This window comes from Microtus ochrogaster, unplaced genomic scaffold (assembly GCF_000317375.1).
Source record: "Microtus ochrogaster isolate Prairie Vole_2 unplaced genomic scaffold, MicOch1.0 UNK1, whole genome shotgun sequence".
Classification (NCBI taxonomy): domain Eukaryota; kingdom Metazoa; phylum Chordata; class Mammalia; order Rodentia; family Cricetidae; genus Microtus; species Microtus ochrogaster.
The window spans coordinates 32153728-32171139 of record NW_004949099.1 but is presented as its reverse complement, the minus strand read 5'-3'; the positions used below and the strand labels follow the sequence as shown (position 1 = coordinate 32171139).

The 17412-nt window shown below is 53.4% G+C and overlaps 1 protein-coding gene across 3 annotated transcripts in view; it reads right to left on the bottom strand.

The window, feature by feature from the left end:
- Positions 1-1969: 1969 nt before the first annotated feature.
- Rasgef1a (RasGEF domain family member 1A) overlaps positions 1970-17412 on the bottom strand; it is an 86908-nt gene continuing 71465 nt past the window's right edge. For all 3 annotated transcript variants that reach the window (XM_005365082.2, XM_026788170.1, XM_013353053.2), the window contains exons 2-13: positions 11553-11756; positions 9101-9223; positions 8789-8926; positions 7801-8022; positions 7353-7427; positions 6898-6990; positions 6367-6469; positions 6209-6288; positions 5169-5360; positions 4190-4313; positions 3819-3891; positions 1970-3652 (exon numbers count right to left, since the gene is read on the bottom strand). In XM_005365082.2, the coding sequence (XP_005365139.1) occupies positions 3628-3652; positions 3819-3891; positions 4190-4313; positions 5169-5360; positions 6209-6288; positions 6367-6469; positions 6898-6990; positions 7353-7427; positions 7801-8022; positions 8789-8926; positions 9101-9223; positions 11553-11750 (1446 nt within the window). In that variant the 5' untranslated portion in view covers positions 11751-11756 and the 3' untranslated portion in view covers positions 1970-3627. The remainder of the gene's footprint in view (positions 3653-3818; positions 3892-4189; positions 4314-5168; positions 5361-6208; positions 6289-6366; positions 6470-6897; positions 6991-7352; positions 7428-7800; positions 8023-8788; positions 8927-9100; positions 9224-11552; positions 11757-17412) is intronic.

The window sequence follows — 17412 nt, the reverse complement described above, 5'->3', positions numbered from 1 at the left end:
CACTCACCCTCTTTAACAATGCCCCCTGCACCCCCTACAACAGCCCCGACACTCACCCTCTTTAACAATGCCCCCTGCACCCCCTACAACAGCCCCGACACTCACCCTCTTTCCCCGGCTGTCTCGGATCTGCTCTCCATTCTTTATCCTGTATCTTTCTCATCTTCTACACGTAGATGTGCTTTTCCTAACCCTGCAGGAGCTTCCTTGGGCTCCTTGGATTTTTTTGTTTTTTATCAGCTGTGAAAAATTCAAACACGATCTTTGTCCCTTTCTCTCCTCCTAGAATTCTGCCAGCCTGTGCCAACCAAAATAACCTCCACATCTCATGACCTTATTTCCCAACGTGGTCCCGAGTTGGATTCTTCTAATTCCCTCAAAGTTGTGGCCAAACCAATTTGAGAAAGAACCAGAGCATCTAGACACGGGACTGTTGCTCACAGTGAAGCGCTTGTGTGGCTGCCCACGGCCTTGGGCTCAGTCTCCAGTGCTGCAAGAGAAATGTGAACAAGGCATCCCGCAATGAAAGCTGCAATAATCAAATGTGCAAAATATCAACAATCGCATTTAGTAGAATCTTAAGTAGAGGTTAATTGGCGTTTATGTCAGTGGTTTGGTTCTTTGGGATAAAGCCACTGGAGGGCCATATTAAAACTCATCCCCAGCCTAGTGTGATTTGTGCTGCAGAACTTGGGAACATTCACTGACATGCAGCTATAGATTATTAGCAGAAAGTTTCCCTGTCTCCATTCAGTGACAGCCTCAAAATAGTTTTCCTTGACTCCCTCGCTCAAGGCCAAACATTGTCGTTCAACGGCACTGTTACTCGGCAGGGCATTTTGATTTGTTTGTTTTGGCATGCTTGTCATACGGGCAGAGGTCACATGTGCCTTGGGTCTTCTTCATCTTCCCACATGCCTGAGCATGTGGTATCTTACCATACCTTATCATACCTGAGCACGTGGTCCCTTATCTTGAAGGCAAAATCTGGCTTCAACATCGTCCTGTCTTCTCCCGAATCCACTTGGATTCATGACGTTTGTACTTTATTAGTCCTTTTCAGCAGGCAAGAGTTTTATGAAATGGTGAAGAACATAATTTTCCTCCTTATCCCGTCTATATAACTGCTTACCCAACTTTGTTGAATATTCATACTAAGTGTTCTGGTTAAGGGTTGATACTTCTGGGTTTCTTTTCTCGCTGACAGGGTGGGATAGGAACTTCCCCCCCTTACTTATACTATCATGACTTCATTTTTTAGAACAATGACAGAGGTTATGCTAACATGATCTAAACCAACCTGTAGAAGAGTTAGAGAAATGTGTTTTAAATTCTCCCACATAGGATAAACATGGATAGGATTTAACAATGGAGTGGCCCCTTTGAGGCATGTTTCTGTTGGGCAGTGTTGGTCTTGTAAGAATGAGCAGGGCTGGTGCTGAAGGTGCAGGGTGAGGCTCTTTGAGAGCTGTAGAGAAACCCTCATCCAGCATGGGTTGTGTTCTCAAGGGGAGCAGGCAGGCTGAAGAAATGGGGGCTCAGCTTCCCATTCGGGACCCGGGTTCTCTCTGTCAGCTGACGCAGCTTTGTGTGCCCTACAGTGTAAATGCCACAACAAAAGGTCCCATCCGAACTGTGTCTGGAGGAGAGCTTTATAGGGAGACACAGCAGGTGCCTGCAGGACACAGCAGCCCCACGACAAAAGATTATGACTAATATCATGAATGAGACGTCCCTAACTTAGATGATCACACACTCCATCCTTGGGCGTGGTCTTGGAAAAGAGCAGTTCTTCAACACTCACCCTGTGCAGCCTTTTCTCAGCTCACATTAATCCCCTGACAGTCATTTGTCAGAATGTGGCTCCGCTGCAAATGAAAACTCCTTGCTGGGGACCCCCGCTTGCATGCCTGTAGTGGATCCCCGCAGTGTTGCCCCCCAGGCTCTTTAGCACACACACAGGCAAGGGAGAAGAGCAACATGTTCTTTTATTGATGCAAGTACATCCAGTCACACCACAATTGACATCCTGCATATGGTACAGCTTTATACTCAGAGATCAGCTCCAAATACCAAAACATCAAATGAAGGGCGTATCAAATTGGGGCAATGAAATAGCAATGTAGACACTTTCTCAAGAAGGGACTAGAACCGGTGACCCCTGAAGCACACATGGACTGAAGGCTCTTAACACATGTACAGAAAATGTTCTAACATTATATTCCAAATATATAATCTCAAGTGTCCAGCCTTTATCTCAAAGACATAAACAAATCAATATGTACTATCAATATACAATCTGTCTGTACTAGCTAGAAGGTCTGAAAAGTGCAAACACACTGTGGCAGGACAGTGTAACTACTTGGCTCCCAAGGCTGGGGGTGGCCACCTAGCCCACCTCCCCATGGCCTAGCTGGCCATCCCCAGGCTGTTCACAGAAGCTCCGGCAATGGAACAAACCATTCCATACTGGGCTTCTTGACAGACACCTCCCACCCAAGCGAAGCAAATCGGTGTAGATCTCTCCAGCTGCCTGAGGGACAGAGCCACCCCACCCATGGTCAGCAAGACCCAGGGCTCAGGCCAGGAAATCAGACATGAAAGATGAACCACGCTCCCCTGTCAGGATCAGAAATACACCACTCCGTGTTGGACAGTTTGATCTGAAAGTGCTCCAGCGTGGGGGTTACCTGGCTAGTTGTCTGAGCTTCAGATTACCCCTGGGGGGCTCCTACCAAAGGGAGGGGAAGCTGTCTGTCTGCCACACACCCATTTTTCTTTTTTGTGCACCAGCTTCAGAAGCCGCCTTCCTTCACTGCAGCGCCACGGCTCGGGTGCAGCCAGAAGACTGACGATGCCCCCGTGCCCTCCCTATATTGTCTTGGATTCTTCTCTCCTCTAAAACACAACTGAAGAACAATTTGCCAAACATATTCTCACAGAAAATATGCTGTCAGGCATCCCCTTGCCCCTCCCAACCCCGTAAATCCCTGATAAAGGAAACTGAAAATGTAAACTTTGGAAAGCCCGTATGTAAAGGTTCCCTTCCAGAAGTGTGCACACGAGACCTCTTGGCCACTCCAGCCCTTCCTGTGGGAACCTGGTGGCCCAGGCTGCTGAGGGTGGGCTCCTTGCGGCACAGGACAGAGCTGGCTGCAGCTCCAACAATGGAACAGGAAGACTGGACCCCCAGTACCCTCTAAGGCACTAACCCCAACATCAGAGACACTGGCTGGAGAGGCGTCCGAGCAGGCAGGGCTCACATTGGTTTTGGTTGGGTTATTTTAAATTTTTTTCATAGGATGTTAATCATCAAAAGTAGAAAATAAAAATCTACATTTCATTAGAATAAGATGTTACCATGGTTACCATCTCCCATGATACTCTTTCCCGCCCCTCCCCAAAACAGGGCCCTGCCCTGTTTAAAATAAATAACAACAACAACAAAAAAAACTTCGTAAGTGCCAAAGGCTGATGCATGGAATAATTACCATTTTTCTTTTTCATAAAAGTTATATACAAAATGGACCCCAACCAGTGAGGTCTCCTCCTCTCTCATCCCATATCTGTCACCATTTGAACTCGGTTCACTTGTTATGTTTCATCCGGCATCTGCAGGCTGCATCCTTAGGCTCTGTTAAGGAGGGTGGTCCTACAGATGGACAGAAGGGGCTGCATCAGGCTCCCTGAGCAGACAGAGGGCAGGGCCACATCTCGTCTTCAGCATCCCACCAAACCGTCCCATGGGAAGGCCAGCTTTGTTCTTGCCACACCTACCCTCTCCCTCCCTAGGCCCGGATGTACCTGGCAAGTCCTACCTGAGCGCCTTCCAGCTGTCCTTCTCCATGTGGTTCTCAGGACCTTCGCTTTCAAAGGAGGCGATGAAGAGAGCTGAGGGATGGAGAGCCCCTGAGAGCCAACATCCCCACAGGCAGGCTATAAAGAGGTGACCTTCCAGGGTCACAGTGAGGCCCAGGACAAGAGGGCTGGGAACTCTACCTGGGCCCTGACTGTCTCCTAGGGCCACCATAGGAGATCAAGGGGCCTGCTTGGGCATGAGAACAATTGCTGTGCACTTGGGGAGATGAGTGTGCTGTGCACCTGGGGAGATAGGTTTGCTGTGCACCTAGGGAGATGGGTGTGCTGTGCACCTGGGGAAATGGGTGTGCTGTCAAAGAGATACCCTTACCTTCCTCGCTGTAGATGGGTGCCGTGAGCAGGTAACTCTGAATCTTCTTGTCCTTCTCAAAGGGACACTCTACCTGTGTCCATGTCATGAACTCATGGATCTGTCTGGAAATTTCCCAAAATTTCTGAAAAAACAAAAACACCAACAGGATGTTCTATATGTCACCTGGATAAACGTAAAGTCAGCTCTCAGAGCCAGAGAAATGGCTCCCATGTCTGTCTACTGCTTATGCTATTAGTCCCAGCAGGAGGAAGATGCCAGTGCCAGTGCCGGCCTGGCTGACAACCAGGGCAGCTTGTACAGCATCAGAGGTGGCGAAAATCCCTGAGGACACTCTGCCTTGCCCTCCTGCAGAAGCAATCAGGCTGCAGCAGAGCCTATGCCTCTCCTGCATGGGGACCCAGAAGGCTCCCTCTGTGACTCCAACCTAAGGCACTCCCCAGGAAGGCCCAGCACAAAGGCACCAACAGGACAAGCACCTTTCTCTTTACCGTGGCATCGGTAAATGCACGGGACCCAACAACCCCTTACTGAATGCACCTTACACTTCCCCAGGTTCTGCTCCCCACCTTGGCCAGGCACCCTCAGCCCACCAGGCTGGTCTCTCACTTTCTCTGGAATTTTGCTCAAGTCCCTTCTTACCTAAATCCCTCTTCACCCCCAAGTCCCTAGGGATGGCTCCTCCTCTACCTCCTTAGCAGAGACAGCACTGGTCCCAGGATCCTGGATAAATACAGGCCCTTGGCAACAAGCTCCATGATCTGCCGTTCCCCCCAGAAAGACAGGAGCTGCACCTCACACCTTAAAGCTGAAGAGCAGCCCTGACCCACCTGGCGCATCCAGCCCTGAAGGACCTTCTAGACCTCGGGCAAGGCCTGGACACCAGCCCCTGCTACAGAGCAACTGCCCGGTAGCTGTGGTAGCACAGGAAGGCTCTGCCTGCCCCACCCATGTTGGGACCTCAAGGGGCTGGGCTCACTTTGAAGTTAATATGCCCATTGGGCAGGTGATTGGTGTGGATTTTGTGCAGAAAGTAGATGTCCTTCACAAAGAGGTTGAACACAGGTATGACAATCTTCTCCCGACTGCTGTTGGCTGTCTGGGACCTCTGTGTTGCCCCCTGCAGGGCCGTACGGTAGTTGCAGAAGTTGCTGGAGGGGTCCATATGATGCTGCAGGCACAGGGAAGACAGAGTGAGTCCCTCACACAGGTGCAGGATGCCCCTCTGTGGAGTCTGAGATGACAAGTGGAGAAGACATGGTCCCAGGGGCCCAGCAGTCAACATGAGAAGGAAAGGTCACGAGCAGCCCCTGAGCCTGCAGGCCTTGGACACAGGAGGGCCACAGCCCTGCCTGCCCAGCTCCTTCCATGTTCCTGCCATTAAAGCAGTGTTTCTCAACCTGTGGGTCATGATCCCTTTAGGGGGTCCAATGACCCTTTCATGGGGTTGCAGAAGGTTATCAGAAAAAAAAAGATATTTACAATATAATTCACAACAACAGCAAAACTACAGTTATGAAATAGCAACGGAAATAATGGTATGGTTGGGGTCACCACAGCATGAGGAACTGTATTAAAGGGTCACGGCACTAGGAAGGCTGAGAACCACTGCTTTAAAGTCTTCCTTTGCTCCAGTACACAAAGGAACGCCCCTTAGACCTCACTGCTCCACAAGGCGCAAGGACTGGGCTTTCCAAACACAAAGTAGTCTGTGATCAAAGACATCTATGTGGAACTTCAGAAGACTTGTCTGCCAGCCTCTGGGGACCCAGATGGCCCAGGGTCAGGAGATGCTGACTACTCAGTGGCCAGTGTCACCTGGTTCAAGCTCTTATGATCACACCTCAGGGCTCACTTTAGGTGTTGATTCCATCAAACCACCAAGGCCAAAGGGGAACTCAAGTGCCCACCACCAACATGGATAATCCCCGTGTGTGTGAGTGCCAGGAAAGATGCCACCCTCTGCTGCTGAGGACCCTCTGGACAACCCGAGATGAGAGAGGGAACAGACGCCAGTACCTCCAAGACGTCAAACTTGGCTGTCTTGACTTTGGACCATGTCTTCTTCAGCCGTGCCACTGGACTGAGGTTCATGCCAGCTGAAGGGACAGTGAGCAGAGGTCAGGGCATGGAGAGGCAGGTGGCACAAGCAAGCCCACCTGTACCTGGATACTCACATATGATGGCCATCATGGAGTTGAAGTTCCCGATGTTGAAGCATTCTCGGGCTACATCAATGAAGAACTCCAGCATGCGGGTCCGGTGTTTCTTCTTTACCACCTGGAAACAGAGAGTCTGCCTTGGCATGGAGCCACCAAGGGACCACTAGGCAAAGGTGCAGGGAGGGCATCGGACTGTGCTGCCAGAGACCTGAGGTTGCATCTTCAGGGGACTAGATCTACGTCCTAACTGCTTCATCCTTGTCCACAAAAGGAATGAAGCCATCTGCCTCAAAGGCCGAGGAGCACAGAACTCACTCTAATTGGCTCAGTAGTTCTGGGTACAGGAAGAGCACTCCAGGGATGGGGTCAGTAAAAACAAAAGTCATGCGAAAGAATCATTATTGTGTGTGATTCTGCTGGCAGGGGAAGGCTGAGTCCTGGTAGTGGCCACCATCTGCACTGAGGCTGTGAGGGTAGGAGCCAGTCAGCCTTGCCAAGATGGTGAGAGAGGCCATCTTACCCAGACCTGCTACGGTAGGAACTTACCCGGCACACCTCGGTAGCCACCAGCATGCTCAAGCAGTTGAACCAGTTGTCATAGGCCTCTAGACTGTAGGTCTTAGTCATGTCTCCTCGGCACTAGAGGGACAAAGCGTGTCACAGGGAGCCCTGGGGACCTTGCTTGGACAAGCCAGTCACTGTGGCTGGCCAGGTCCCAGGACCAACGTGTGATGTGGACCATGCCTGCCTGATCCTTAGCTGCTGGACAGGCTAGCCCATCAGTCCAAGGACACACCGCTCTGTAGAGTCATCACTAACTCCCATGATAAATAGCAGGAAGACCACAGCCGCACCTACTGGGGGGCATGGCCCGGTACACCAAAGTTCAAACCACACACTAAGTAGGACCTGCACCCAACCTGTGGGGCGAGGGAAGGGAGCAAGTGTCAGGCTCAGCTAGGCCAACTCGCAGCCGTGGCTGCCAGAGCGTGCCCACTCACCCTGTGGTTGTCCAAGGAGTCCATGTGGCTGATGATCTGCATGAGGTCCTCGGGGCGGATGCTATTGACCCTCTCCTGCAGCGGGAGACAAGGAGGAGAGGCTCAGAGCTTCCAGGGAGCAGGAAAAAGATTGCGGGAGCAGAAAGAGCCCATCCAGGGCAGAAACTAGCTCCTCTCAGGCCGCTCCTGTATCCTGGGGCCACCAAGGGTCAGTGTTACCGTCCCCCCTTCCACTCACACAAGGAGGCCACACTCTTACAGACCCAACACCAGATACGGAAAGACCCATTGCTCTAGTGGAGACACAACTAGCCTATGGCAGTAGTGGCGAGAGCTGGCAGCCCAGGCGGAGCAGCAGGGAGGTACCCTTGCAGCACCCAGTGTCGAAGCAATGCCAAGTGTGGCCCAGCCCCGCCCTGTACCATACAGAGAATGCAGCGGCACTCACCAGTTCGATGTGAGTCAGCTGCTGGGCCAGCACCAGGGGGTCACTGCACACACCCAGGATGTCTTTCTGGGCGGCCGGTGGCTTGGCCTTAAGGATAGGCCCTTTGTCCACGACCGGTGACCGGAGCTTCTCTCGAAGCTCCTGGAGCTGGCTTCGAGCAGCCAGGGATAGCAGCAAACTTTGTATCATTTGGGCAATGGCTTTCTTCACTGTGCCATTCTCCTGTGGGGTGGGGGTGGGGTCAGGACTTCATCAAGGTGCTGGAGTGGATTGGCAACATGGCCACCACCACCACCACCACCACCACCACCACCACCACCACCACCACCACCACAGAGAAGCATCTCCCTTCTAGGGCTGTGTCTGGCCTTCAGTTCCCACCTCCTATTTAAGCCTGCAGATACCTTAGGACCCTGGATGACAACGTGGGCCACAGAGCAGCTACCTGGACTCAGGGATTTAGTGGGCCGTCCTGTTAGGGGAGGGGCAGAAGGCAACTTTCCCAGAGGTTGTCAGCACAGCTGTTGCTCCCTGCTTCCCATAGCAGGAGAAACCCAGAAGGCAGCAGGAAGGGTTTTGTCCCTAGCTGTGGTGTCCTAGACTCCCTGACTTCTCAGGAGTCTCTCCCCAGGCTCCCCTACCCAGCAAACAGGAGCTACCGAGCATGGGGTTCTCCATACAGCTCCTCAGTTCTGTTTCTACCAAATCCAAGACACGTCTGGGAGCCGGGAAGAGCAGACAGGTTCCTAGAGCTACCCAGAGACCCCACCCAGGCACAAGGGCACTGAGACCAGGACGGAGGCAGTAACTGCTGTGGTAATGCTGGTCCACCCAGCCCATGGCTGGCCTGCTAAGCTGTTGTCTGTGGGTTCCACCCCCTTACAGGTCACAGGGAAAGGAACCACATATGCGGATATTCCTGCTGAAACTGCCCCCGCCACCAAAAATATCCAACAAGCCTGGCAAAGGACCAAGGGGGGAATCTCACCTCATCGCACTGAGTGACCCGGTGTGCAATGGCCTTCAGCTCAGCCATGGCCTTTTCATCCTGGAAGTCGTAAGGGAAGGCCTCTGTCCACTCCTTCAACAGCTGCACAATCTTGGTAGAGAAGGACTTCAGCTTGGCCTGGACAGTGGGGGAATGTGTAAGACTCCCAAGTCAGAGGGAACCATAAGGTGGCAATGGTACAAGCTACCCTCTGCCTTAGGGCCAAGTCCCTTCCCAGGCCCTGTGCTGGGCCTCCAGGCTGCCCCGTACCCTGACCAGAGACGAAGGGCCACCGTCCCCTCTGTGGCTTACCTTCTCAGGCCCAGCCTCCAGCTGCTGCCTCTGCTCCAGGCAGATCTGTCCTACTCGGGCCAGAAGATCATGAGGGGGCATGAAGACGCGAGAACTCAGGAGAAACGTGAAGATGTATGTCCTCTGAAGGAAGCAGGGGGTGAATGACAATCAGACAGCTGCCACAGGGGTGCCCAGTTGGACCCGGCCTGGCTTCTCCCAGGATATCGCCCTGAGTCTTTGCTTACATGGTTTCCTTTATCTTACACGACCCTGTTTCTTCTACTGTTACGTCTGCACGCCTAGGAGACACCGTTCTGCTGGAATTCTTCCACCATAATGGGGGTTCTCCTGGCCTGGTCCAAGCCAGACTGAAAGGCTTAGGTGACACAGCCTGGGGCCAATGGTTCTCATGCCTTGTGTCTCCCGTGGGTCAGTTGCTACAGGATCTTCACAGGCTCCTTCACAGGGTAGGTGGGACTACAGGCTGGGATCCTCTGTGGGACTCTACCCCACTTGGACCTCAATCCACCCCATTTGGCTGCTGTACACTGGACTGCCTGTATCCCTAGGCCCCAACTCCACACCGATAGGACAGGAATTTATCTGCTCTAGCCTAAGGCCAGCTGGGCTAAGTCAGTAGGAAGTGCACACAGACAGAAGCAGGGCATGTTCATGCCATAGGAGCAAGCAAGGCTCCTAGAGGGAGCTCCCGGGACACTGGGTATTCCTCTGACCGTGTAAACCTGCTGTGACCTGTCCCCGGGCTGTACAGCATGAGTTCCCAGGACCCTAACCAACAGGTGAGACCCTCAGGGTCCCCCTTACAAGTAGATGACTCAAACATGTAAGGAAAAGCTCCTGGCCATCTCCAAGGAGTGGAAATCTGGTGTGTGTTCATGGCATGCATGTGCTTAGCATGTACCCGGGGAGGAAAGATCAGGAACTCTGGAGAAGAGCTAATGTACTGTGAGACTCCCCTCTCTACTTCCTGACCGGGTACCCACTTCCTGGGAACCTGGGAGGGGGTGGCATCCCAGGGCACAATGTCCTGAGAACTGGCTGACAGCATGCTGAGGTCCTCTGTGATGGTCCATATGGGAATCTGTCCTTGCTTTGGCACAAGACCATGGCTCCGTATCATAGTCAGTGTTGAGAGACTGTGGCCCTGCCCTGGTTTCTCCAGGACCTAGGGTTGTTCCTCTGGGCTCTGTCCCAGTCTCTTGGCAGCCATTTCTGTGTCACCAACACCATTGTCAGCCCTAACGAGTCTCCGACAGGGCTTACAAGACGGATGGAGGACTGGGAAGGTTTGTCATCACAGAGCCCCGGGAGGGCAGGGATGGCCTTGCAGGTGGAGAAGCCAAGATGGCCCAAGCACTGCCCTTCAGAGGCAGCTAGAGGGACTGGAGCAGTGGCTACTCTTCCAGAGGGTTCAATTCCCAGCACCCACCTGGAAGTTTGTGACTATTTCTAACTCCAGTACCATGGGTTCCACACATAAACACAGGTAAAATATCCATACACATAAAAATAAAAAAAAAGATAGCTGGGCATGGAGGCACACGCCTTTAATCCCAGCACTTGAGAGGCAGAGGCAGTTGGATCTCTGTGAGTCTGAGGCCAGCCTGGTCTACAGGGTGAGTTTCAGGCCAGCCAGACCCATATAATGAGACCCCATCTCAAAAGACCAAAAACAGAAAAAGAAAAAAGAGGCAGCAAGAGAGTAGCTGTTCCTCCTACCCTGAATCTGACCACCAGGAGCCTGAGTGTCTGCCCTGGGACAGATGGACAGGGGCAGCTCGAACGGACAGGGGCTGCTCAGATGGACAGGGGCTGCAAGGAATGAACAGGGGCCGCCCAGATGAACAGGGCCTGCTCAGATGGGACAAGCCTGCAGAGCCACTCTTGCTAAGAGATGTCATCCATCAGAGGAGGACGGAAAGCCAAACATGGTGAGATAATGTCTCCTCGGTTCCCTTCCCAGAAAGCCCGATGTCTCCTCAAAATGGTGAGGAAGACGGTTTTGAACTACTGATGAGCAGGGAAAGGGCTCTGGTGTTCACACACCTCGGAGAAAGGTAGCTCCTCTCCCTGCAGCACTGGTGCTTCGGTTCAGGATGGGCTCCAGGAAGTAGTCTGGACCACCAGGTCACAGGACCCCCATGCTGGCCTTACCCTTCAAACTCTCTTCATATCCAGGGGCAGGCCCTTTGTATGTCTTTTTGTATGTATGTTTCCTACACCTCCTCCCTTATTTTCCCCTGCTTGGGGGCAGCAGGGGAGTCACTGCAGCTTCTGCTAAACAACACTTTCACTGCAGAGTAGAAGGTGGATGAAGGCCCAGGAGGCAGCACTGGCCCTGCTGCTCTGCCCAACTCTAAGCCCCGCCTGGCCCTCCCTCTCCTCCCGGAAGCAGCCTTCCTTGAAGCCCAGGGCACCCTCCAGCTCCCCCGGGATCCGAGGCACTCACATCAGGGTAATAGTCCACCGTTGGGACCAGGTGCTCCATCAAGGCCTCCAAGGATCCAGAAGTGAGGCGTCCATCTTGGAAAATGAGGTCCCTGGAGCCGTTGCTGGCCCCACCTCCTCTTTCCCCCATGCCGGGCTGCACCTGTCTGTTACAGTTGGGCCCAAGGATGCTGGAGAAGACCACAGATGTCTGGGGCATAGCTTCCTGGGGAAGAAGAAGAAGAGTGTGAGCTCTGTTCTAGATGGCCGGCAGCCTACACACATCTGTCTAGTCTTGGTGCATGGAAGGATGACAAGAAGCCCAAAGGAGAGGCTGCCGGGCAGGCAGCTCGGTGGTCCCCCAGGCACTGCAGATCTGATGAGAATTTCTCTAACACCCACTTCGTGCACACCAGATCTTACTCCAGGGACTCTGACTCAGTGTAAGTTCTCTGTCTCCTAATCATGGACCTCCGAGGACCATATCCAGGAGGAGAATAAACTCTAGGACAAAGTCCAGGGAGTCTGTGGTCAAGACAGCCCAAGTGAGGAAGTGTGAACGATGGATGTGGTTTGGATGGATGTGGCGATTAGCTATGCCGCTCCTGAGGATAACCAAGGAGCATCCTTCAGGGAAGCAGATGCCAACTTCCTAAGGCCGATGCATGTGGAGTTTACTGGATTAGTAGGGATAGTGGTCTGAGAACTGGGTTAATCAATGCATGCTGTAGGGCTAGTGTATTGTGTGGTGGTGGTGGTGGTGGTGGTGGTGGTGGTGGTGGTGGTGGTGGTGGTGGTGGTGGTGCTGCTGCTGCTGCTGCTGCTGCTGCTGCTGCTGCTGGAGTTGAGAGTCTGCTCTGCGCAGAGAAGCTAAGGGATGTGACAAGAGAGGCCTTTGGAAGTTGATAGTCTGATTTTGCTGGAACACGGGGAGGGCTTGTCTAGTCAAGTAGCAGCAGAGAGGAGGGGAGCGGAATGACCTTGGGTACCGTGAAGAACCGCTAAGCCTGAGCCTCTTAGCAGCGTGACAGAGGGGAGCAGACAGGGTCTGGGGAACATCTATAACTTGCTTCTGGACATGTGAGATCGGATGCTGAGGCAGGCAGGGCAGCATCCTGGTAGGACTGTTTACTGTGGATGGCCTGCCTTACAAGATCCCTACCTCATAAGCAGCTGAGTCTCTGTTAAGGCAGCAGCAAATCAAAAGCCCCCTGGACTTCGGTCTCCCTGCTGCCCAGAGTTGCCAGCTGCGGTGGTTTGAATGAAAATGACCCCAAAGGCTCGTGAGTTTGAATACTTGAACCCCATTTGGGGGAACTGTTTGGGGAGGATTAGGAGGCACGACCTTGTTAGAGGCAATGCATTACTGGAAGGGGGCTTTGAGGTTTCAAAAGCCCACACCATTCCCCGTGAGCTTTCTCTGCCTTGTGGTTGAGTCTCAAGACGCGAACTCTCCGCTACTGTCCCAGCACCATGTCTGCCTGCTGCCATGCTCCCCGCTATGATGGTGTGGGCTCACCCTCTGAAACTGTAAGCCCCAAATAAACTTTCTTCTATAAGTTGCCTTGGTCATGGTGTCTTAACATAGCAACAGACAAGTATCAGACACACCAGCCAACTGGGGACCAGGACACTGCAGGATTTGCCCGGGAGGTGCTTCTGAAGCCTGATCCTGAGGGCATATCCTCCCCATGTCCGCTAGAGGGCGCTACCCACAGTGCTAGTCTCTCCTCTCATCCCTGGGTTGCAGGTGAACACAGGGCACTGGCAGCTCAGAGCAGATGGAGGCGGCAGACCATTCAGCCACAGTGAAAACCACAGGCAGCACCTGAAGGGTTTGGAGGCGTGGCTCTGTGCCAGCACAGCACCCACCTCACAGGCCCAAAGTCCTCCCTTGATCTGAGGTTCAGAAAGCGGTGAGAAAGACCCCGCACTTCCCCTGGCTCTGTGAGCCCAAATACAGGGCTTGGTGCCAGCAGTGAAAATGCATACACGGCACAGTCACACTTGCCTCAGTTTCTCCACTGTGCAAAACAGATAATAACCATGGCTACTTGACTTCCATTAAGTCATTGACTTTACAGAGGGCTAACACACACACACACACACACACACACACACTCAGACACAATCACATACACACACACCCCTCCACACCCACATAATCACACACAACTACACTCACACAATCATACACAATCACACACACCCCTACACACACACACACATACACACAAACACACCACTGTACAGCAATGACCTCTCCCAAGAGGCAATAAGAAGTAGGCAGTGAACCCAGCTTACCTGACAGGGAAACCTAAGGTTTCCTTGGAATTCTTGAAGAAAAAAAAAAAACATTTTGCCACACACAAGTGCAGGAACTCAAGCAAAGTCCCAGGACAACAGGGGAGGATCCCATACCAGAATGCACCCCTTAAAGTTCAGGCAATCAGTAGCCCCAAGGCTGGGGTACCTCACACCTGTTAGGTGTGCATCATTTTCAGGCCCAGCCTGGCTCTGCTGTATCAGACACACGGCGGCAAGTTTGACACTGTGTCCCAGTAAGTTTGCCAGGGATCCCTGGGTCAGGTCTGTGGTCAAGTCACAAAACTGAGACCAACTGAGGTAGCGTGCGAATAAAGAAACCCAGAGAAATAAGGTGCAGGCCGAGGCTGCATCTCCAGGAGGCCTGGCTGCCTTCTCCGGCCGACCCATGAGGCCAGGGGAGGCTGCACGTGGGCTTTTGTGTCCTTCTCCAGGCCCAGCATGGTCCTCGGTGGCCATCTGTACAACCTACACTGGTGGGCTCTTGTCACCTGCAGCATCCCTGCAGGCCTCAGTGTCTCACAGAGGTCTGGGTGAACCCCAAGTTCACACAGTTCTGCACGATCAGAAGGTGACTAGCAGGTGGTAGCTGTGACCAATAGCACCTCCATACCCCACACCACTGGAGCTTTCCTCTACAGAGCAATGGGAACTTTGGACAAGAGGTGTTATTGAGGGCAGGGATGGGGGCATAAGCTCTACCTTCCCACTAACCACAAGGACCCTGGTGAACCCCCATGGCAAGGCTACTATATTCAGCCTGCTGGGAGAACCAGAGCCGGGCGGGGGCTGCCTGGGTCTCCATATGCTGTGATTCTGCAGTTACAGAGGGGACAGTGAGATTTGCTGTCTTTAAAGAGAGAAGTCTGAGAAACCGGTAGAATTCCCTGGAGGCAGCCATGGTTCCCAAAAGGCTGAGATACCCCACCCTGGGAATCTGAAGTCTGCAGGAACCGCCTGGTGGGAACACATGGCAAAAGCTAAGACAAGGCTTTGTAAATGACCGGAAGTGGTGGCACCAAGTCATCTCATTCATTCTGTACTGTCCTACCACTGTTCCCTGACAGCTCGCACAGAGGCCAAGTCACGGCCGCAGGTCCCACAGACAAGTGAAGGAGGCCAGAATGCAGAGACAGCTAGCAGTAAATGCAGGAGGAGACAGGCCTGCGTTGGGATCCTCAGCCTCTGGGAGTCTCTGGGCAGAACAAGCAGACTTCTGAGGTCTGTTAGGAAGCCACAGAGCCCCTTATAGGGTGCCTGCATGACAGGCCATTGATTGATGCCACTTGCAGGCCACATGCGCACCCATGACACAGTGAGCCCACCCTGCGTGGATTCTCCGGAACATCTAACGGGGTCCTCCACCGCAGCAAGAGCACCTGGTCTTGTTAAAAAGGCAAGATCTTGTTCCAGACCTGAATCTGTCTCTGATCAAGACACAGGGGTGACTCTTGCGTGGGTAAACAGAAGGCCAGGGAGTCTACCTCCTTGCACACGGCAGCCTCCAGTGCCCCGGGTCAGCTAAACAAGCGTCCTGCCACCGTGGTGTTCACTAGCACACAGGGACTTTTTAAAGCCACCTTGCTCAGTTCTCACACCATCTGGGAGCAAACTTGGCTCAGGCATTTCCTGAGGGTTTCTAGGTACAAAAGAGTATCAGTAAGTTCCCTGCAAGGCTCCTAGCTCACCCAGCCAGAGGGAGTCTAGGATAGACGTGTACTGGGCTGGCTTCTGAGACCCACCTCTGCCTCTGCCCCTAGCCCGGGTCACACTCCAGTCCCTATGTGCATGGGGAAAGGCTATGCCGAGGTTGGCTTCACCATTCCTCAGCCCTTCTCCTCTGTTCAGCAAGAAAAGAAGCACCTCCTAATTACAGACCTAATCAGCTCAGCAGAGATCCTCACAGCCAGACAGAGCAAGTGACTCACTGTCTCGCGGCAGACAGCCCTTGAAAGCTTCTTGATTCCCACGTCAAGCCAGGTGGTGTGAGGGCAGGTCCTGGGATCCAGGCTGCTAATCTACTGGAAGGATCTCTCCTGCCCAGAGGCGGGGAGAAACTCTTTCCATGCCTGGGTTTACTGGGCTCTCTGGAGCCACCACGGAGGAGTTCTCCTAGCCTGAAAGGAACTGAGGTTGGGGGAACAGACTATATCCATGAGACCTTCAGGGTGGAGCGGGCATGGAGGGTTTCCTGGCAGAGGGGAGCCTGAGAAGCCCTTTGCTGCCACCAAAATGGATGAGTTTCCGGCTGGCCAGGTGGCCAGAGGTGAGACAGTCAAACAGACCATGCCTAGGCTCCCCTGCCACCGTACCTCACCACAGCCCTTCCCTTCCCTCCTCACCCCAGCCCTCCCTTCCCTCGAGGCTCAGCCACGGTTTCCATTGAGCATTCTTTTTCTGATTATGAAGTGTTTCCTGGGCCCTGCTGCCAGACTCACTCTTGCTGTCCCTCTCGGGACCAGCACAGATGGCACACACTTCCTTGGGGTGCTCCCACCTATGACCATCCATGCCTTGTTTCCTAAGTCCTCTCCTGTGACTGCAGGTCCAAGGCCAGCACATGGGAGACAGCTTGGGATGCCGAGTCAAGAATAGTACCTGATTCCACACCTGGGGTAAAGCTTCCAGGCTTCTCTGAGCCAAACGGTGGTCCCCGAATCAGAGCATGGCCTCTGACCTTGGGCTGCAGAGCCATCAACACACACCAAAGCACTTGCTGAGTCGTGACACAAGCAGACCCATTCTGGATGCACACAGCAGAGTCTGGGTCTGCAACAGATAACACCTTCTACAACTTGTGTGCACATTTCAAGGACACAGACCAGGAAGAAAATTCCAGCCCCTCACTCTAGCTAGTCAAACACCCACAGCTCTGCCGAAGGCACCATGTGGTATGCAAACAAACTCCCCTCTCTACACACTCTGTCTGCTGTTCCCCTGGGACCACACAACAAAGTGCTCACACACAAGACTTTCACTCCAGTTTGGACCCTCGGGGACCCGGGACCCAGAGGAGAGCAATCATTGTTTCGCTTCTGTGCCCCTCCAACATCCAGAACATGCTCGCGGTGACAGCTCCAAAGTGTCAGGAGGGCGGGGTGAGGAGCCCCACACTTCGCCAAGAGCCAGCTCCCCTCCAGCTCATAGGAGCCGTCATTACATCTTCGTAAGCCTCCGGACCACAACTGCAGACTGCACCATGGACCCCTGACTGTAGGGAAACGTAGTAAGGGGGTGTGTGTGGAGGATGGCTTCACGCTCAGAGCAAACATATAGAGATGGGAGCCAGGCGGGCTGCAGAACAGAAAATGATAATGGCCCCGGATGCAGAGATGCCTCCAGCAGGCACGTGTTGGAGTTGGGCCCCAGCACAGCACAACAGCGACAGCAGATAACATAGACAGCTGGCTCTGGCCGCTGCGATGTCCTGGCTGCACCAGGTAGCATAGACAGCTGGCTCTGGCCGCTGCGATGTCCTGGCTGCACCAGGTGGCATAGACAGCTGGCTCTGGCTGCTGAGGTGTCCTGGCTGCACCAGGTGGCATAGACAGCTGGCT